The sequence below is a fragment of the Drosophila navojoa genome, chromosome 5 (assembly GCF_054131105.1).
Source record: "Drosophila navojoa isolate 15081-1374.11 chromosome 5, UAZ_NAV_1.0, whole genome shotgun sequence".
Classification (NCBI taxonomy): Eukaryota; Metazoa; Arthropoda; class Insecta; order Diptera; family Drosophilidae; genus Drosophila; species Drosophila navojoa.
Genome location: NC_142893.1, coordinates 16,554,355 through 16,576,481, shown reverse-complemented (window position 1 = coordinate 16,576,481; position 22,127 = coordinate 16,554,355). Strand labels below are relative to the sequence as shown.

General features: G+C 37.3%; 2 protein-coding genes, 1 long non-coding RNA gene and 1 other non-coding gene across 4 annotated transcripts in view; 1 reads left to right on the top strand and 3 right to left on the bottom strand.

The window, feature by feature from the left end:
- The window catches only part of Fili (Fish-lips), a 121,795-nt gene that overhangs the window by 5,407 nt on the left and 94,261 nt on the right, over window positions 1-22,127 (top strand). The window lies entirely within an intron of this gene.
- On the bottom strand, window positions 6,975-7,489 carry LOC149091112 (uncharacterized). Its single transcript, XR_016196928.1, has 3 exons — window positions 7,430-7,489; window positions 7,277-7,364; window positions 6,975-7,217 (listed from the first exon to the last, which is right to left on the bottom strand). It is a non-coding gene; the product is annotated as an uncharacterized LOC149091112 (long non-coding RNA).
- On the bottom strand, window positions 13,134-14,756 carry PpN58A (Protein phosphatase N at 58A). Its single transcript, XM_030389957.2, has one exon. The coding sequence runs from the start codon at window positions 14,508-14,510 to the stop codon at window positions 13,347-13,349; it is 1,164 nt and encodes a 387-aa protein (XP_030245817.1). The 5' UTR covers window positions 14,511-14,756; the 3' UTR covers window positions 13,134-13,346.
- Window positions 18,091-18,162, bottom strand: TRNAW-CCA (transfer RNA tryptophan (anticodon CCA)). Its single transcript has one exon. It is a non-coding gene; the product is annotated as a tRNA-Trp (tRNA).

Here is a 22,127-nt window from a genome sequence, read left to right as displayed (position 1 = left end):
TTAGCAGTTTTAGGTAAATATATATAAATATATCTTGGACTAAATTTAGGTAATTTTATAAATTTATTCTCTATTTTGTTTATAATACAACTAATATATATATAATTTATATATATATTAATTTAGGAAGTGTCTTCTCTTAAGGTATTTTATTTTTTCTGCAGCTTCTAAGTGTAGAATTAAAGAACATTAAATTAATAAATTTTCAATATAAACCTAGCTATAAATAATTATAAATTTCTTTTTATTATTATTAGTTTTACATAAATATATTTAGGTAAATACATTTTATTCTAAATTTAGAGAATTTTCTATAACTATTTTATAAATTATTTTATTTAAGATAAAATAAAAAATAAATATATATATATAAACTATAATAATAAATATAAATATATAATAATATGCATATATGATATATAATAAATATAAATATGTGGTAACAAAAATATATTATATATAATATTATATATAAATATTAAAAAAAAAAAAAAAATAAATAATGATAAACAAAAATAAATAAAATAAAAATATATATTTCAATTAAATTTATCAATAATACATTTATATAATTCAATAAAATTAAAATATATATTTCAACTAAAATTTACTAATAATACATGTATATAATTTAAATCAAAATTATTCATTTCATGTCATAGTAAATTGAGTTCTTTATAGTTTATAGTTAGTCTTAAAACCATAATTACGCATTAGCATAAAATTTTATGAATTGCATTTCATATGAATGTAAATAAATATTTAATACTACCAATATTAACAGATAATTTATAATTATAATTATATAATATCAATTATAATTTATTATTATTATTACAATTAAATTCGCTATACATTTCAGCAAAGAGTAAATAATTCCATATACTCCAAATTAAGTACATTTTTTATTCTATGCTCACATAAGTTATCTCTTAAGATATCCAGGATATCTTCAATTCTAGCATACCCCCTCTCCACAGCTCACTTCTCTGTCTGCATTTCCACATGCTTAGCACCATCTTTGGGTTACCTGTTTCTGCCGCAGCTTCTGCAGCTCCATCTCCTGATCCTCTTCTTCTTCTTCTTCTTCCTGGTGCACCCACACGCCACGCTGTGGCTCTGGCTGTTGCCTTCGCCATTGCTCGCCCGGTGACAAATGCCGCCACATTAGCCACTTTGTATATCTGGCCCATGGAACGCATTCGCATTTGGCGTGGTTCAGGAGCGGTTGCAGTGGTTGCAGTGGTTCCAGCGGTTGCATTTGAAAGTTGATTTATTCGCACTGATTATGCAGCCATGTAGTTGTATGTGTGCGGTCATGTTTGCTGCGGTTTGCCATTGCGCCGATAATAGTTTTAAATAAGTCTAAAGTTCAGTTTAATTGGACAAACTAATGTTAGAGGCGGGTGGGGGGCTGGCGGGAGGCTGCCTGCAAACGGGACGTGACTTATCAGCGAACAGCAAGGCAAACACCTGGAAAGACACAACACACACACACACACACACACACTTGAGTCTCTGCTTATTTATCGGTGAATATGTCATCAGTGTCAGTTGGGCATTAAAACTAAACAAAGTGTGTCACAGTCCGCTCTGTCAGTCTCTGTCCACCCACAGAGACAGTAAACCTATTGAGTTTCACTCACTCACTCACTCTCCCTCTCTCTCTCTCCCTCTCTCACTCTCTCTGCATTGCACAATCTATGAAAAGTCATCTTCATCTCAATCTTCTCACAGCTGCCTACACCTGTCGCCTGTCTAATTTATGCCCTCGGCCCGTCCACAGACAAAGCCTTCAATGACATATGGCATATATCCACAGGTTAACTATATATGTATATATATGCATTCATGTTTATGACCATGTAACATCATTAATAGACCCAACGATGACGACAACTAACAAATTAGTTCGACTTTTGATTTGCATAATTGAGTTTTAGTCTCGAATTTCGTTTCGAATTTTCCATTCCCAGCCCTAGCCCTAGGGCTGGGCAATTTGTTAATGCTAAAGAGATCGGGCGATTAGCACTGCATAGGCTCGATAGATGCTAGAAATTGATGCGACTGTCAACATATGTGCGATGAAAAGCACAGAATACAATAAAAAAATGTTTCTTCTGGGAAACAAATATAAATGTTATCAAATTTTTGGGCAATAAATGTTGAATTGGAGAGATTTAGCTGATGCATAGAGAGAGTTGGATGAATAAATATGTTAAAATTGGAAAATTGAAAATATAAAGCTGAGCTTTAATAAACATAAAATTTTATTAAAACAACGGATTATTTTTTTATAGTAATATTTAATTATGAAACTTAACCAAACAATTTCAACTGAGGATTATTTGCTTTTTAGACTTTATCAATCAGTTGCTAAATATCAATAGAAATTATTGCAATTAGCTAATAAACTAAACAAATAAAATCCTTGAAAAAATATATTTTTATTCTTAAATAAAAAAAAAAATTTCAAAATTTATAAAATTTAAATTTTTAAAATTTAGTAATATTAATAAACAAAATTCTTAAATATTGAAAAAAATTATAAAAAATATATAAATTTCCCAAATATGTTAATTAAATACAAAAATAATATTAAAATACTTTCCAAATATAATAAGAAATATTTAAAATAAAATAAAAAATAAAACAAAAATTTTAATTTAACAATTTGAATAATAGTGCATATAAAAACATATTTTAAATATAATAAAAAAAAATTATTTAATTAAATAAAATATTAAATTAGTATTGCTTAACAAATAAATTTATTATTAAATAATATAAATAATATATACTTAACAAACAAATCTAAATATTCCAATACAAAATCAGAAATTACAAAAAATACATTTTTAAAAATTTAATAAAATTTATAAAGAAAAAATTAATATTATAAAAAATAAATAAATTTCAAAATATCAAACAAATTTCTTAGTCAAATATAAAATGAATATTTAATAATATATGTAATCCAAATATAATACTAATTTGTTAGTCAAATAAATAATTCAAATTAAACAATTTTAAGAATACATATTGAATATAAAAACATAGTTTAGATATTACAAAAAATAAATGGATAAAAAATGATTAAATTATTACTAGACAAACAAATGTATTACTAAATAATAAATGTATTACTAAATAATAAATATAATATAAATAATAAATATAATATAAATAATATTTATATATAATATAATATAATCTCTTAACGGCGAGAATCAACTCATGTGAAAGCAATTTAATACACAAAAAAAAAAAAAAAACGTTGAGCTCCAGTCCAAGCTTCATTTCCAATTTGCTTCATTTCTATGCGTCCAACGGCCCCCATCGAGACTCCAGCTGCAGTTGCATTCCCCAATGCTCCCAAATAACTCACAAAGAGCCGAAAAGTCAAAGAGATTTGCGCAATTATTTCGATATCGTGGTCAGGCAACAAAAATTTAACTATTTCTCTTTTTATTTTCTTTTCTTTTATTTTTTATCCCCATATTAATGTCAGGTAATTCGCCAATTTAATTTGCGACATTAATATTGAGCGGCGTATGGGAGGGCGGTGAGGCTTGGTGGGGTGTGGGGGCGTGGCTAACTATGTCTTGGCTACGTTTTAGAGAGCGCAGCTGTGCAGCTGTGCGTCGCTGCCAATTACAATGGAGTTTTTTGTGCATTTGTGAATTTTGTGCTGCATTTGCCTGCATTTTGTCAATTGCAATAAAATAATCAACATGCAATGCTGGCCTCCATCAGCAAGGGGAGAGGGTGATGGGGCGGGGTGGGACAGAGGCGATGGGGCATATAGTTTGGCCAGCCTTTATTTACTTTTGCATACCCTGTGAGCATTACAAGCCATGCAAGTGGATATATTAGTTTTTGGAGAGGAATTCGGGATTGATGAGGCATAGCTGTTATATAGTTAGTATGGATTTTAATATAATATAATATAATATAATACATATATTTACATATATTTAGCCAATGACTTTAAAAAGTCTAGCTTAAGTTAAGTGACCTGAAATAATATAAATTGATGCTGTCAATGTGAGGAAATTATTAACAGAAAAAATAGATATTTTTAACGTATTGTAAATTATATATCAAAAAAATATTTTAATATTAACATTTTTCAAATAATTATAAAATAAAATACAATAAATAATTAAATAATGTTTTATACTATTTGAGAAACTCCAGCTTATATTTTAATTGCTTATCGTTATAGTTATAGCTGCGTATATTCCACAAGAAAGAGCTTAGATCAACATAAATTTTATGAAAACCTTTAAACTATCTTTGCGATAATAAAAAATACTTAGTGATTAAACAGATTCCCCATATACGATAGAAGGTAACACACTTCAGTAATATATTTTAAATAATAGACTAAGGGTCTGAAGACACTTTTAGGCATTAGAGTGTTAATAATGCATTTATATTTGTACTAGATTTACCTACCAGGTTATTTGATTCATTTGCTCCATTTCAAAATGAAGATTAATAAATTCAAATTTCCATATCGATGATGCATGTAATATATTATATCAAAGATATAGAAATAATATATAGAAGAATAGTAGTAAATATTTATGAAACTTAAAACCTAAAGCTTATATAGTATAAATAGTAAAAATATTAGTATTATTTACTATAAATATCAGACTTTTTAACACAGAGGCAAACATTAAGACTTTTTAAAGTCATTGGCTAAATATATATAAATATATATATATATATATCATTTACAGATATATGTCATATATAAATACTAAAATCCCTTATACACAGTATTTTCTAGTCGTGCTTGCCCAACTCCGGCGTTTGCCTTTGCTTTGGAGCCTTGTGTGTGTGTCTGCAGATTTACGACCCGCTTGGACAACACGTTCAACGTTCGAATTGCGCGACTCCAAGTTGCAGTTGCAATTGCAACTGCGACTGCATTTTGTTGCCATTAACATAATAATGCGGCGGCTGTAGTGAGCGCCCCCCCAGCTCCCGCCCCTTTACCACACACACACACACACAAACACACAGAGCACAATTGCGAGCCAAAGCAAATAATCAACTTGCGCTAATCTGCAGCCAAACTGCATTTAGCGATTGTCCGGCTGTCCTTCCCTCTCTCTCTCCCTCTCTGTCTCTGTCTGTTTGTTTGTCAGTTTGCCAATTGGCGGGCAGCTCATTCGGTCAGTTTGCGGTTTTTATTTTTCGTAACGTTTATGTTGATTATTTAGCGACTTTTGTTGTTGCCCCTCAATCAACATATATATACATATATATGATATGATATATGTATGTGTGGTATATACCTTGGTAATTCCAATCCGTATTTCAACTCTGATTTGCATTTTGTATGATTTGTTGACGGTTTTTGCTGTTTGCTAACTGCGTTGGTAGCGCCATTGCGGCAGCTAAATAAAAAACAAATAGATCCTTAAAGCGTGAGCTGCATGAATAAATAAATATATTTATATAGCAAATATATCATGGACTTATAGTTGCAGGAAAATGCTATTAAGCATAAATTTTTTTAAATTTAAATTTTAAGTTTTATATATTTTTTTATCACAACTCAACTCTGAACTTTGCCAAACCAAGGCATCAATCAATGTCCAGCGCATAGATGTAGATAATGATGTATAAATTTAATACATACATACATATAAAGACATTTCCATATTGGAATATAATTAATTCCACATCAAACTCTTACAGTTCAGTGAAAGTTTATCTAATATTTTATACACATACGCCTTTCATAAATGATTAATTATGCTCATCATTTTTGCATATTTTCCATAGGCAACGGATAATTAATATCAAAATTTTGAGCTCGCCCCGATTGCCCTTTTTTTGCGCAGTGCAGCATGAACGCCCGCATACGCAGCCGCTGTCACTGCTGCAGGGCTTAAGAAGAAGAGAGTGAAAGAAGAACACCAAAAAAAAAAAAGAACTGATTTGCGCTGAGTCAAGATAAGGCTCAAGCGAGTGAGCGAGATGGAGAGGATGGGAGAGTGTGCGTGCGTGTGTGTGTGTGTAAACTCTACACTCACTGAGCAAAGTGTATCAAAGAAAGCGAGAGAGACAGCTGAGTAGGTAGATTGGAGAGCAACGCCTTTGACTGTGGTTGAGGCTGCGGCTGACGCAGAGGCTGAGGCAGAGGCAGAGGCTGAGGCAGAGGCTGTGTGCGCTTATCTTGTCTGGGTAATCGCGCTTCGATTATTAACCCTCATAAATTCAGCACGATGTGTGTGTGTGTTTGTTTGCTGAGCCTGACTTATGTAATCCTGCTTGTAACGGGTTCCTCATTTTCATTAGCATGCGCGCATGGCTCTCGCTCTATCGCTCTCTCACTCTCTCCTACTCTAGCGGCGTCTAATAAATGTTTTTCAATTTTGCTTGTGGTTCTCTGCTGCCCCTTCTTCAGCTTCTTCTCGTTAGCTGAATTTGGTCTTTTCTCGCTGCTGCTCTTCATCATGCTCGGCTATTGTTGTTTGTGGTTTCTGTTGTTGTTTTTTTTTTTTTTTTTGGCTGGAAAATGCTTTATCATGGCATTTGAGGCACAGACGCGCCTTTGTTGGCTTATTGAGCCATAACTGCAAGTTTGTTTATTATTATTGTTGCTGCTGCCGCTGCTGATGTTGTTGCTGTTGTTGTTGTTGTTGTGGCTCTAGCTTCATCCATTTTCATTTTCATTTAGGTTTTCTTTCCCACTTTGGCTTTGCTTATTTAACTGATTAATCATGTTACTTATGCAGCTGCCCCAACCTGGAATAGAGAAAGTAGCTCATATTTTGATAAGATTTCAATTTGGAATGCCTAGAGCTGTACTTGACCCATTTGTAAAGGCATTTTCATAAGAACTTAAAGTGCCATGGAAACAGAAGCATTAGAATATCTGTTCTCTACAGAAACTTTTATCTAAAATTAATCTTCAATTTTTATAGCCTCTATCATATACAACATTAAAAATTTCTGACCTAACATATTAATAATATTCAGTATAAAATCCATTATTTTTTATATACCACCCCCTTATCATTGACTGCCCCGTTCAATCAAAGAATCGACAAGTCATTATTAACCACTATGGGACCCCGTCTCAACCCCCTTAATTTAGCTGAATAACCGTGACTAAATCATTTTTCACTGCCATATGGACGCAGCGCCCGCTTATCCTGTCAAAAATTTTAAACACTTTTTTATCATTTCCTCTAAAAAAAATGAAATAAATTGGAAACAAGCCTAAAAGGTGTTCAGCATAATTCCCTACCATTATAAAATGCTTTTTATATTTCCTTTTCTCTCGATTCCTTTTTTATCGGCCTTTTTTCCAGCATGAATTTCACTTTTGTCCTTCGCTGAGGGTAAGCAAAAAAAATGTTATAAATCATTTGGCTGGGCATATTTTTAATAGAGTTGTTACTTTTGTTTATTATGTTGTTATGTTCGCTGCTTCTTCTTCTACATTTTTTGTGGTTGGGTTTATTTTTTGAAAAGGGTTTGCCAAAAATAAAGTTACTGATCTCTTTTGCTGCCTAATCTTTTAATTAATAAATAATATTTCATTTTTTCCATTTCATTGCAGGTGAGTGCGCTGTTCAATGCCCAAATATAATAAGGTAAACCCGATATACATATATATGTACAAATAAGCTTAAGCAGATCCATGTTATACTACCTACTTAGTTCCATTGGCTTCCATTTGCGGTTAGACAAAATGACTTTAAAGTTCTTCGGTTCAGCCCGAAAAGCCAATGAAAAGGAAACTACACTAAAGGGGAAAATAAAACCCCACAATTTTCAATTCAGTAACAACAAGAAGTAACCAACATCATCATCATCATCCTCATCATCATCATCCTCTTCATCCCCATTCTCATCAGACGTCCCACACTTCCTTCCGCTGGGCTTTAGCCTGCTGGGTGGCTTAGAGCGTAGCACGGCGTGCAGCCCCATCACATTTGACGCCTCAAAACCACAAAAGCATTACAAAGAAAAGCAGCTGGAGCTGAAGGTGGCTGGCTGAAAGATACCCTGTAAATGGGTGGAGTGAAAATTATATACTTTTGCACAATATTTGAATGATATATAAGAACTGTTTTATATTTATCTCAAATAAAGGAGTATATTTAGAGTTAATTAATAATATATGTCTTATATACAAGGTATATTTCTTATATATATTATGATATATTATTTACTTTGACATAACTAAAATAATTTTCTTATAGACGGGGCATGTTTCAAACATACTTCTTGTGTATTTCTATATTTATCTTAACTCTCCTAACTCTCGTAAGCTCCCTCGCTATGCAACTATACCCCATCACATTTGACACATTCCCAGGGTATCTGAAGCAACTAAGTAAGTCTTTTGCCATAAAAAAAGGGGTGGCACTAACCTCTAACTACCGTTAGCATATGCTGCCCAGTGTGGGCGGTGCAGACGGGGCCAAAGCTCATCTCGTGTTGTAAAGCCCCATGATTGATGGCTCTTCTATGCTGTTTGCCATTTTCCTATAGGCATCTGCTGCGCACCTGTTGTAGACATTTGCTGAAAACGAGCTTAGACTGAGCATTAGCCAGGTCTCTGACTTTGGTGTTTTTTATTATTATGTATATTAGATATGCATTTGTGTGTAGAGCTAGAGAGCCGAGGAATTTGGGATGAATGTAAAAGGTTTTCTTTTTATAGTTGATATTCTATAAAACATTGACAACTTGAGATGAAAATAAATTGGGTTTCTTATTTGAGAACTGGAAATTAAAATAAAAGGTTTGCCATATTTTAGAAAGGCTTTTCTAGATAGCATTGTGAACTGTATGAGAGATTGAAAGTTTCGGATAGAAAACAAAAAATGTCCTTTATAATTTCTTTGCAACATTTTCATATTTCATGAATTCATCTTGAATGAATTGAATTTTCTCAAATGTAGATAGAACCACTAACCATAGTGGGAGAACACTATCATAACAGGTTGAAAACTTAAGATTAAATTAAGTGTGACCTATCATATTAAGATATATTCCTCATATAAGATTAAGAAGGAAATATATCAAGAACTTACAAATTTTTCTGTAATATACAATATATTCTATAGATTTCTATCTAATTTCTATAAAAATAACAGAATTTGTGATGCCAGAAATATATGTACATCAATATAGATATTACTTTCTATTCTCTATAATATGATATTTAAACATAGATAACATTCCCATCTACTGTGTTATCCATATATTAGATTTTCCTTCTACTTTTATCTCACGTTCCTCACTTTTAGAGCAATATCTTCATAATTTCTTTAGCGTACATATCTTAAAGCTGTCTATCTTTAAGCACTGGAACACCTTTCGGCAGGCACAAAATGTGACGAATGCAAACAAACAAATTCGCAACATTCTGAAAGTTTTCACTTTCTTGCCGGAGCGAAGGTAACATGAAAAACAGCTAAACAGTTGGCTAAACAACGCCACAGTTTTCACTTCCGGGACCTGTACGTCAATGTCAACTTTGGCAGAAGCCAAGGACTGAAAGAGACAGCGAGAGAGATAGAGGGAGATGACAGGCAGCAAAGCATGGATTTACTTTTATTTTATTACTGTCATTGTTGGCGAACTGCTTCCGCTTCCAAGGGGCCACGGCCACGCCCACGTCCTGCCCGGTCCAGGTTTGGAATTCAAGTAACTTTTTGGGTATTTTATGCTCTCTCTCGCTCTCTCTCTCACTCTCTATCTATCTTTATCTGTTTTTGGTACTGCACTTGGGGTTGAAGGAAGTTCTTAGCCCTGTTGCAAGGCGGCTGTCGTTATCCTTTTGCTCGACTGGCGCCTTTATCATCCATCTGTGCTCAGTGCTCCTGCAGCAACAACAACGTTCGTTATCTGCTGTTTAGCCAGGCGCATATGAGTGTGTGTGTGTGTGTGTGTGGGTGGATGGTTAGGCATCCTTTCGACTGCTTTTTTTTCTGGCCAAGTCGTAAATTAAAAATGGCTTAATATGTAAATCCTTGCCTGCACTTTCTTCACTCGCTCGCTCGTCCTTTCGCCGGCCGCCTGCAGATTAGTTTTGTGGATATTTCAGCTTATGCATGTCCCTGTCTACATGTCGCCGTCTATCTATCGTCTATCTATCGCCTTCTGCCGTCCAACTCCGCCCGGACAGACATTTGGACATGCAGCGAAATTTATGCGCATTGACTTCGAGCGGGGGACGCAGACAAAGGTCGACTCGATTCGAGGCGAGTCCTGTTGTCTGGGCACAGGACACAGTTGCCTTGATGTTTACTTTGGCTGCCCGTCCACTGATATGCTTCTGTTGTCGTTACCCGGCACAAGAACATGACAACTCCTTGTCCTTGTGCTCTGCTCTGTAGCTGACTTTAACTAACCCTCAGGTTCTTAGCCATGTTCGTGTCGCCAATTGTTGTTTCTTATGCGCGCTCGTCGAGGGAAGTGAGCATATTAGTTGGCTAGGGCTTTCGATTTAATGTCTGGTATTTTCGATTATATTAGTATTTATTTAAATGTTAATATCGAATGCTAATAAGATATTAAAATCCAAATTAAATAAAAGTATATATATCGAATCGGATGCTTAATCTGAAGATACTCTATATCTATATCTTAATTAAATCCAAATCTTATATCTAATCTTATACAGAGCGGAGAGCGGAGAGGAGCGGAGAGCGGAGAGCGGAGAGCGGAGAGGGAGAGCGGAGAGCGGAGAGCGGAGAGGGAGAGCGGAGAGCGGAGAGCGGAGAGCGGAGAGCGGAGAGGGAGAGCGGGAGCGGAGAGCGGAGAGCGGAGAGCGGAGAGCGGAGAGCGGAGAGCGGAGAGCGGAGAGCGGAGAGCGGAGAGCGGAGAGCGGAGAGGAGAGCGGAGAGCGGAGAGCGGAGGAGAGCGAGAGCGAGCGGAGAGCGGAGAGCGGAGAGCGAGAGCGGAGATGGAGAGCGGAGAGCGGAGAGCGGAGAGCGGAGAGGATAGCGGAGAGCGGATAGCGGAGAGATCTGAGAGCTTATATCGGAGAGGATATTTATAGCTTATATCTTATATCTTATATCTTATATCTTATATCTTATATCTTATATCTTATATCTTATATCTTATATCTTATATCTTATATCTTATGTCTTATATCTTATATCTTATATCTTATATCTTATATCTATCTTATATCTTATATATGAACCACAGTATGACTAAACCAGATATATAAGAATTATAATTTATAATAATTTGTAATTGTTTTCTTAAATGACGATTTCCACTGACTTTTTAAGCTTTACAGACAAGCATGTTATACACTTAACATACAGATTTATCTTAAAGACAATTGACATACACTTAACATAAAGAATTACATTGAAGCATTAACCATAGTTAGTTATTAAAGACAATTGACATACACTTAACATAAATACTTACATTACAGACTGTTGGCATAAACTTAACATAAGAACTAACATTGCAGATAATTAACATACTCTTAACATAAAGACTTACATAACAGACAGTTGACATATACTTAACATAAAGGCCGACATTGCAGTTAATTGTAATACTCTTAACATAAAGACTTACATTACAGGCAGTTGACATGCATTTAACACAAATACTGACATTGCAGGTAATTAATATACTCTTAACATAAAGACTTACATTACAGACACTTAACATACAAAATTACATTACAGACCTTTGACATACACTTCACATAAGAGCTTCATTCAGCAGAGTAAACCAAAGTTCATTTAACAGAGAGGCTAACATTCCAAACAATTCATACAGTTAACATGAAAATAACGTCAATTAACTAAGAACATTGTTTATCTAACAGACGCTATTGGCAAATACTGTTAAGAAATACTGTTTATATACTTCATATATGCTGTACATATACTGTTAAGTATGCACTGTTAAGCTTAACATCCAAATCTCCTCTAGCTATCTCAGCACTCACAAAGGCTATGAAACAGTCGACTACTCCCGTTCCAAATCGCTGCCCTTGCCTGGTTCTCCAATACTTCCCCTAGTCGAGCGCTCTGCCTGCTCTCATCATATTAGTTTAACTGTTGATTAGTTGCTGTGCTGATTAGTGATTGCATTTTGTAATTGCTCCCACAGCGTTTGCTCTACTTTAGCGCGACATACACACATATAAAAATATATAAATATATATATTTTAATAACAATTTCAATGCTCTTATCGCTGATCTGTCGGCTCATCCACTCACAGAAATTAGCATAACCGAATGCACATTAAATTATTCCCTTTGCAATTTACATTTTCACTTCATATTACACAATTTTTTACCACTTTTTCAGCTCGTTCTCGTTTGGGTGACATCCATTCTCCATTTTAGTAATTATTTTAGCTCAAACTCGGCTTGGCTTAGTTTTTTTATTGCTTTGTTTCATTAGTCATTGCAATTAGTCCGGAAATAGTTAAATCCGATGCTCGTTTGGAGTTGAAATAATTTCATTGCTATTATATATATTACGACCCTTCCCGGTCTCACTCTGTCTTTGTCTAATTTAGCAAATAAATATTAATTGCATGCATTTCGTTAATCAAATGTTTGTTGTTGATAATGCGTCAATGCGAAAAGTTTTACATTCTCAAACAGCATTAATTGCTATTGACTAAACTAATTATGCAACACTGATTAACAAATTAACAGTGTTGCATAGCATTTTGCATTAACAATTTACACAAAACTAATTATGCAATTAAATTTGTATTGAAATTGTTTGAATACTCCAAAGCCCTAAAATAAGTGAAAGTGAAGTAAAATTGTGTGGGGCGTGGCAGAGCCTTTAATATATATGTATATGGAGTAGATGTAGAGCAGATGTATGGATTGACTCAGTTATTCTCATTTATTTAGAAGATAATTTCTTATTATAATACCTCTATATAAATAGCATTAATTTAATACCAGCTGGAATTAATTTACTCTAAGAAAATGATTTATTTTAATACCATTTATTAATATTAAAAAAAAAAAAAAAAAAAAAAAAAAATGCTATATTTTGATCGAAAATCTATATTCAATCAAAATGAATTTTGTAAAATCTAAAATTTATTTTCAATTCAGTTTAATGCGTGCCATGCTTCAAGCATAACATTTTAATAACATTTTGATTCTTTATCTGCATGTTAGTGATTTTCGCCATTACACAACACTGTACAATACTAAACTTTTCGATTTGGTATTCGGAATTGCATAAGAACGAGTAAACAAATGAATTCCTTGACTAGTAGATTCAAATGTTTTTGTTGTTGTCTGAAATACAGTTGACATAACGATATTCAATGTATATACGTAATATGCGTATTACGTTGAATGGAGGGGCTTGAAGAAATTACTATGCGCCGTATGGGAATAACGTTTGCTACTGGACATCGGCTTCTGCATGCGGAAGGTGCACAGTAGATTCTGATCGACGCACATCATGGTGCCGGCATTGTCGAATTCGCCGCAATAGTTGGGCGCCGAGAAGATGGTGAGGAGCTGGCGGTTGGCGAAGAACTCGTAGCCATCCTCGACCACCTGATGGGCGCGACAGATTAGGCTGAAGCCGTGCCGCTCCAGAAACGAGCTAACTATGTCGGGGCCAAAGGTGTAGCTGACGCCCCGATTGTTGAGGCCCCAGCCAATGGTGCGGGCATCCGGATCGGACCACACCAGATCGCAGAGTAGCCCCTGTTCGGGTATCTCGCACGGTCGCTGGATCAAGCGTATCTGATCCATGCTGGCCAGGCTCGGGCTCAGTCCGCCGTGACAGCAAAAGATGTTGTCCTCGACGATCGCCGCGACCGGCATGCAGCTGTAGCAGTCGACGAAGCAGCGCCACAGCTTGCTGTTGTAGCGTCGCTTGCACTCGTCGTAGAAGCCGTAGATGCGGTTCAGGCTGGCGCTTTCGTGGTTGCCGCGCAGCAGGTAGATGCTGTCCGGATAGCGGATCTTCAATGCCAGCAGCAGAGTCAGCGTCTCCACGGACTGCTTGCCCCGGTCCACATAGTCGCCGAGGAACAGATAGCTCGTGTCCGGCGGATAGCCCGTCATCTTGAAGTACTTGAGCAGATTGTGGAACTGGCCGTGTATGTCGCCCAGGATATTGATGGGGGCGCGCAGCTTGAGCAGCATCGGCTCCTTGAGCAGCACCTCGCGCGCCTGGGCACAAATCTCGCTGATCTCGTGCTCCTCCAGCGACACATGTCCGCTGCCCGCCAAACTCGATCCCGACTCGGTCAGCCGTGCGATTACGTCGTCCAGATTGACGGGCAGCAGCTCGAAGCAGCTGCTGCTCTCCGACGATGCATCGCTAGTCGCCTGCTCTGCCTGCTGCTGCTGTTGTTGTTGTTGTTGCTTGGCAGCCAAGATACGATTCCTTCTGACCATATAGTCCATGCAGTAGCCAACGGCGGCATCCTTGGACAGATAATTGATGGGCGTGGATGTGGTTATGGAAGATGTGTGCTGCTGATAGGATGACATATGATATATTCTTATCAACTGTTGCAGTGTTCCCTTGTTGTGCTGGTCTGCCTTAGTCTGCGAAATCCCGAGTCCAAGGATTGCAACAATTTGGAATTTCGATGGAGCCCCGCTTGGATGAAGTCTGTTTTTGTATCGATTTACTAGATGACTTTTGATCAATTGGAGTGAAATACTTGAACTACTTTGGAATTTGAATACTAAAGCTAAATGTGCTGAGAAATTTTCATCAGGAAAATCCTTTCATCACATTTTTGTTGTTTTCTTTTGCCTTTCACATAGTCAATTACATCGCAGAACTTTCGTATTTGGCTTTTGTGCATAGTTAAGTAGCTGCTGCGTTTTTTTTCCTCTCACACTTCTCTGCAGAAAGAGGCTTTGTTGTCTCTTGATTGACAGCTGCTAAATCAGTGCTCTCTCTCTCTTTCTCTCTCCCCTCGCAATCAGGGCAACATTCTCAGCAGAGCTCTGTGACAAATCTCTGGCTCAATAGATAGAGCACAAAGCACGCTTCTAACTGTCTTTCAATCAACTAAATTTCTAGCTCTCTCACACTCTCGCACTTCCTCTTAGTCTCCCCTGCTTTTATTTTTCAAATCAACATAATGGACACTTTGCCCGGCAGCAACGGCTCAGCGCCGGCTCCCCTGCCCACTCTATCCCTCCCCCTCTCACTCATTCAGCGACGATGGGCATCACATAAAAATACAAAGGCAAACTTCACTTTTGGCTTTGACAGCTGACACGAAATGCAAAAAGCAACGCATTTTGTGTGGGTGGCCCAAGGGTGGCTGACGCAAAATATGCAAGCATCAAACCAAACACAACACTCACACACACACACACACAGAGAGACATTCGCACACACACGCATACACCCGCTCTCTCAGCGCTCTCTTCCAGGCATCGCATTCCATTTCATTCCAGCTCAAACCTACCGCAGATGCAGATTTCTGCTTTGGCCTGTCACTCATTAAGCATTTCGCCAACTGCAACTTAGTTCCGTTGTTTTCATTGTTGTCCTTGTCATGCCAAGTGTCACAACAGTCGCCTGCATTTCGTTGATTTTACGAGCGTGTGACAAGCAGCTAAAAACGATTGGGAATTCTGCGAAGCAGAATGTAAGACTTCTCTTTCGATTAGTTTGACGCAACAACAACGCCTTGAGCCATGGAAATGCCAGCAGGGGGATGCAGAATTAAAAGAAAAAAAAAAACACTAATAAATGCCAAAATAATCATAGTTCAGTATTTGTATAAACTCAATTGAGCATTTTCATTTTTATCATGTTAAGCCCAAGAAACCCCTTTGACCCTTATCTACGCCTCTGTCAAGTTGACAACATGTTGCCCACATATTTAGCGCGGTTGCTGCTCTGATTGAGTATTTGTCCAAGAAATATATTTGACTCCCTCACTCCTCCGCTCTCGGCGGATTTGCGTAGCACTTTGTGCTCCTCTCTTTCGCATTTTGTTTTGTAGGCGAATATTAAAATATTTCACACGAAAAACTTACACGAGTGCGTGCGTCTGCCTATGTACATACATATGTGTGTGTGTGTGTGTGTGTGGCTGCAGTTTTGTGCTATTTTTACATCGCTTCGCTGCGGCAGAGCAAACACAGCTGGGCCTTTAACATTAACTGCGGGACGAGGCTGGGCCACCGACTGCGTCGCTTTGCTTATCTAATGGGCTGCAGTTGCAGCGACTGTGGCGTCGGCGGCGCGACTGCTGCTTATCGCTATTTCCATTGTTGTTGTTATTGTTACTCCTGCTGCTTCGCCCGCACATACAATACAGACATGCATATGCTGAGCGCTCAGCCTCTGCCGCGCTGCTGCCGCTGTGTCACTCTTTGAGCTGCTGTCTCCGACTCTTTCTCTTCTACGTTTTGTTTGCTGTTGTAGTTGTTAATTGCTCGTCGCTACTTTCTTGCACCCTTCACAATGCGCCGTTAATCACAGCAGAGCTGCGGTAGAGTGTGTATGAGTGAGTGAGAAAGAGAGAGAGAGGCAGGGAGAGGGCCGCACACATCAATGTAAAATTGTTGTTGGTTTTCGTTAATGGGTTTTTATTTGTTTATATGAGCGTCTAGAAAATATGATGCGTCTGCATATGAGGGACATCCCCTCTGGAACCCCCTTGCCCCTCTCTGCACTTCTATTGACCATTTGCGCTTTTAGTTTTGCGCGCTGCTCATGGGAATTTTTACAACTGTTTTCCATGACAAGTGCTCTTTAAGTATGAGTCGGGGAAGGGGGAGGGGTAAAATTTCAGTTGTCATTTTTCGACTCAAGTTATTTTTTTTTTTGTTCACTCTTATACTATGTTATTAGAGCCGCCCCAGTTGTGTGTATATTTAAGTGGGCGTGTTCTTTGGCTTTGACTAGACAATTGAAGCTTTTAAGTTTTATATCTTTTCGCGGGGTATTATTAATTTGAATTTTTAATGTGTAACAAAATGTTGTTTACAGTATGGTAAAAGTTTTTTTAAGCAGGCTGATTAATGGCAATGGAATTAAAAATGATAAATTTTGTAGTGCGTAATGTAAATACGAGTAAAGCTTTACATATGTATGCCTAATGTAAATCGGAATTAATGAATTTACATGTGTATGTGCATGTAGTATATGATGTGAATATGTACATATGTACATATGTTTCCCGTATAATTTTTAATGTGCTACCATAACTCTCCCATATTCAATATGTTTTCATCAATCAATGTCATAGAAATCATACAGTATGTATGTAGAAGCATGCAGACCTGTGTATATGTATGTGTATATGTTTCTATTCTATCAGAAATCAATTAAATATTTATTGACAGCAATCTAAACTGTCAAAAATAAATCAGAAATATTGAATTTCTCTAATTTCAGGCAAATACAAAAAAAAAAAAAAAAAAAAAAAAAAAAAAAAAAAAATCCCCTATTGCAAATACATTAGTTGAGCAAACGAATGCTAATCTAATCTGTCACAAACGAAATGCTCAATATTTATTCAAATAAATAGTATAAATATAAATATGTATATATACTTATACATTTCTATATCGAATACATTCAGAAGCATTATAATTTCATCCACAAATTCCTATTTATAATTTGAGATATGAAATGCCAAAATTTCATCAAATCGACATTTTGATTGAAAATTCCTTGTCGATATTTGTGTGTGGCGGACTAATTAACACTTTTCAGATGTGACATAATGTTTCACTCTGGGCTTGTGGAAATGCGAGTGGAAAGCCCACATGACAGACAGATAGTCGCAGCGGGCGGTGCAGGCCCTGACCTAACAGTTGTTGTAGTTCTTGTTGTTGTTGTTATTGTTGTAATTGTAATTATGTGTTGTACATGTGACTGTTGACATTTGGAATTGTTTGCAGTTATGAAACACAAAACGTCGCTAATTAAGCAATCATAACTGTTAGAATATGGGCTCAATTCGTTAAAGGCGGCATTGTTGAAACATGCTTGCAATAATTACAGAAGCAATGTGAACAGTGAATAAAGAAAAAAATCATTAAAATTAATGCATTTATATTTTATAAAAATTAAAAAAAAACTTTCCTCAGTTGACCCCGACGTGATTTGAACACGCAACCTTCTGATCTGGAGTCAGACGCGCTACCGTTGCGCCACGGAGTCATGTGCTGCGATCCGCAGCTAACTGCCAACTAGTGCTAATCTAATTGTTTTTGTTTTTGCTTTGTTCGTCCAGTTTAGCGAATGCATATTCACGGCATGCAACAACAAAAGTACAGCTAGCCTAATGTATACGTTTGTGTATGTGTGTTTGTGTGAGTACGAATGTCTATAAATAGATTGAGCAGTGCAAACATGTTATCTTATCATATGCGCACAGTGGAGCGTTCACGATATTGCTTGCGCTAAATTTAAATAGTATTTTCTTATCGCATAAATACGATTAACAAGCGATTCTTTGTGTTGGTTTTTATGTGTTCCAATCATTTAGGCCGACATTAGGGTAATTATTTATTCGAAATGCATTTGGTCGGCGATACAGATTTATTAAGAGTTCCGTGTTCCCTGTCGATTGTCGGGCACCTGCACTGGCCGGGGCAGACGTGTGCCGCCAAAGCTTTTAGCTGTCGCCGATGCCGACGGAATTCACACAACAAGCCCAAAATAAATATAAATCACAGCGGGAACAACATGGGGCAAATGAATGAAAATGCTGCACATTTGGTGAAGAAAACAGGGCTGTTCGTTCTGATTCTATTTATTTATTCATTGATTTTTATACACTAGCCAGAGCTGCTATCGTCTCTGGATTCTTGTAAATGGAAATGCATTTCGATAAACCCCGGCCAGACCTATAAAACTGATTTGGATTTGGCTTTTCTTTTCTTTACTCGAATTGTGACTAATTGTGTGTGTGACTCCTCCACAGTCTTTGGGTGGTATTCATTTCAATAGAACTCCAGCTGTTTTCATTGTTTAGAAATTAATTTTCCAGCACTGAATTTATACAGGGAAAATATATGTATATGTATGTGTGTGTGTCGTTTTTTGTGGCTATCGACGGGACGCCCTTTTTATGGCTATTTTTATGTTTTAATATTTATGGTTTTTAATGTTCATATTTAGTGCGGCTGCCTACATGGCTATACAATTTCCGTGCCGTGGACCCATTTATGCCAGCCTCATAACACGTTTTGGTCATGTTTCAAGCAGCGGAAATCGATCGTAAAATTTTCACTCTCTAAATCCAAAAGAGTTGACAAGTTCACACGGGAAGGCCAGCCCCGTGGCCACAAGCCGAACAAAGTTATTAGGGAAATAATCAAATAAATCAGTATATGCTAAATAAATATGGGACTAACGGGTATATGAGGGGCTTAACTCTTAGATAACACAGTCGACAGTCGCCTAGTAATGGGCACAATTAACTGTTTAGTGTATGCTCAAAGTATATTTGGTATTTCCCATGAGCTAAATGAGCTTAAATGTTAATAGAGCTATTCTAATACGAGATTTCCTAGTGACACATCAAGAGTATTACGAGAGGTATAGTTAAAGTTGCTTTAGTTTTCATAGTTATAATATTTCTTAGTTTTACTATTTTTAAAATATATGTAAGTCAATTGAATCCCACAAACGTATATATTATTTGTATATTTTATTTTATTTATTCAATTATTTTTTTGTTAAATAAAAGTCAACAAACTAAACCAGCATAACTCGCGTTCAATCAACTCCAGCTAAGAGTCATTCTCAATCAAACAGCTATACATACACATATAGATACTTATGTGTATGTGTGTTGCATTCAAGCTCTACATACATACACATACTCATACACACTTAACGACTCTCGAACATTGCACTTAACCAAGCCGAGTGTAAACAACATGTTAAAGAAATGAATGGAGCCTTATAGAAATGGCTCAAATAACACACACACATACACATACACAGACACATATCTACTCACATTTTTTGCAAGTGTTGCAAAAACTCTCTTGATCAGCTTAAGCCAAACAAAATGAAGAACAACATTTGCAGAGCTGTCGCTAGAGTTGGACAAGTTGTCGTTAACAAGTCCAAGTCAAGTCAAGTCGAGTTAACTATAGCGTGTGAGTGTGCGTGTGTGTGAGTGAGGGGCAAAAATTGTTTTATAGTATATTTTTCGAGCATTATAGCACTTTACACTTTTCACACGCTAAAATAATATTTTTTCTAGCCAGAGCAAAGAATTCACACTCTGCTTCATTGGTCGCAGCTGTCTGAATGAGAGTAGAATGAAGGAGAACGGTTGTGGGAGTGGGAGCGGGAGAGCGCTCCGCTGTTTGAGTGTGTAAACACAGCAGCGCAAATGTCAAGTAGCCGTCAATTGGCAGGCGCACGGGCGAGAGCAGGACAGCAGGACAAAGCACAGGACAAGACTGAGCAAAGCTCGTAAACCACAATTGGGCAGACAAAGCGTAACTTTGGGTCGCCTCTCTTCCTCGCTCTCTGCTCTCCCTCTTCGCTTTGCTTCCTTCACTTTCACTGCAGTCAGCGAGCGCTAAAAGTGTTTGCATTTTTATCAACTCCGCTCTTCGTTTGTCGCTCTCTCTCTCGCTCGCTCTCGGTGCTTGGCTGTCGGCGGCAGCGCCTTGTGCAAACACTTCCCGTTGACTTTTTGCTCTACACTCTACACTCTCTGCACTCTCCATTCTCCGCTCCTCGCTGGCCAGGCGTGCTCTAATACAGCGGGGCCATGGCAAAACCGCTTAGCATGTTTACCGTTATGTTCGGCACTTGAATTCGCCGTGTTGCATTAGTTCGCCATCCGTCTGCCCCATTACTCACGCTTAAGTGCAGACAGGTGCGCCTGGGCCGCCATTTTGTACATAAGAATGTAAAAAGAAAACAAATGTTGTTGCTGACTGGGGGGAACAGGATAGGGAAGAGAAGTGGGAAGGAGGGGACTAGGGCCAGCAAAGATCGCAAGGAAGTCCGTGCTGCGTTCATGTTTGCTCTGTTTAACCTACAAACGTGCTTAAAGGGTTTTTCGCTCAGCACGTGCGTGTGTGTATGTGTGCGTGTGTGAGTGCGTGTCTGTGTGCGTGTAAACATTTGCGCTGTCAAAGAGTCATGCAGCAGCAGCAGCAACTCTACGCAGAGTTGTCAAGTGTTTTTTTTTAGGTAGGGGCTCTACTGATAAGTAACAGTGTTTTAAGCTAACGGAATTTGGGGAGCTCAAATTAAGCAAAAGCCGGAACTGGATATATGGACCCTTAAGTACAATTTCCAGGTTGATTTACAAAAAGTTACCTCACATTTATAAAAATAACAGTACCCCACATTCAGCTAATTATATCATAAAGCCCTGACTTAGCAACACAACAAAATCCCAAACAAATTAATTGAGCAACACGCTTCAATGCATGTAAAAACAGTTCAATTACACAAGAACACAAAAAATGGAGCAAGAAAACTTTTGTTGGCTGCTGACCGACTAGAAGATGCCCTGCAAGCCGAACACTTGAAATATATAACTAAATTGAGAGGATCTGGCTTGATGGATATAAGGATAAGAGATAAATGAATTTCGATTTCGGGATCACTGAAATTTCAAATCTCTAACTTTCATAGGTTCTGCCGGACGGATAGACGGACTGATAGATGAACAGAGTTAAATCAGTTCAACTTATCTTACAGATCGAGAATCGATATACTTTCCAGGGTCTGCCACGTCTCCTTATACCGTGACGTCCCATCTGCCATGAGTCCAGGGTATAAAAAGCAATGCAAAAATTAATTAAAGGAAAACAGACAAAGAACAATCGGACTGTCAGCTAATGCCCATGCTTAGGGCCTAATGCAGTCAAGGAGCCTGAGCGTTCGGGCGGCGTGGGTGGTGGGGGAGGCGTGTTGTTGTCCATTTAAGTTAATACTGATTAATGCTGACAAATTAACTATGAAATTAATCAATGTCCGAGTCGTTTACATGTGGAACAGCGACAAACAATGAACGGAATGGAACAAACAACAACAACAACAACAAGAACAGAGGAAAGGCAAACATTTGAGGCCTACATTGATAAGACAAGCGCAGAGTGGCGACATCTAGCGGCTGTGCGGGCGCATTTGTTGTTTGTCAC

Excerpts from the sequence above, each read along its gene's own strand:
- PpN58A (XM_030389957.2), bottom strand. The coding sequence starts at position 14,510 with ATGTCATCCTATCAGCAGCACACATCTTCCATAACCACATCCACGCCC.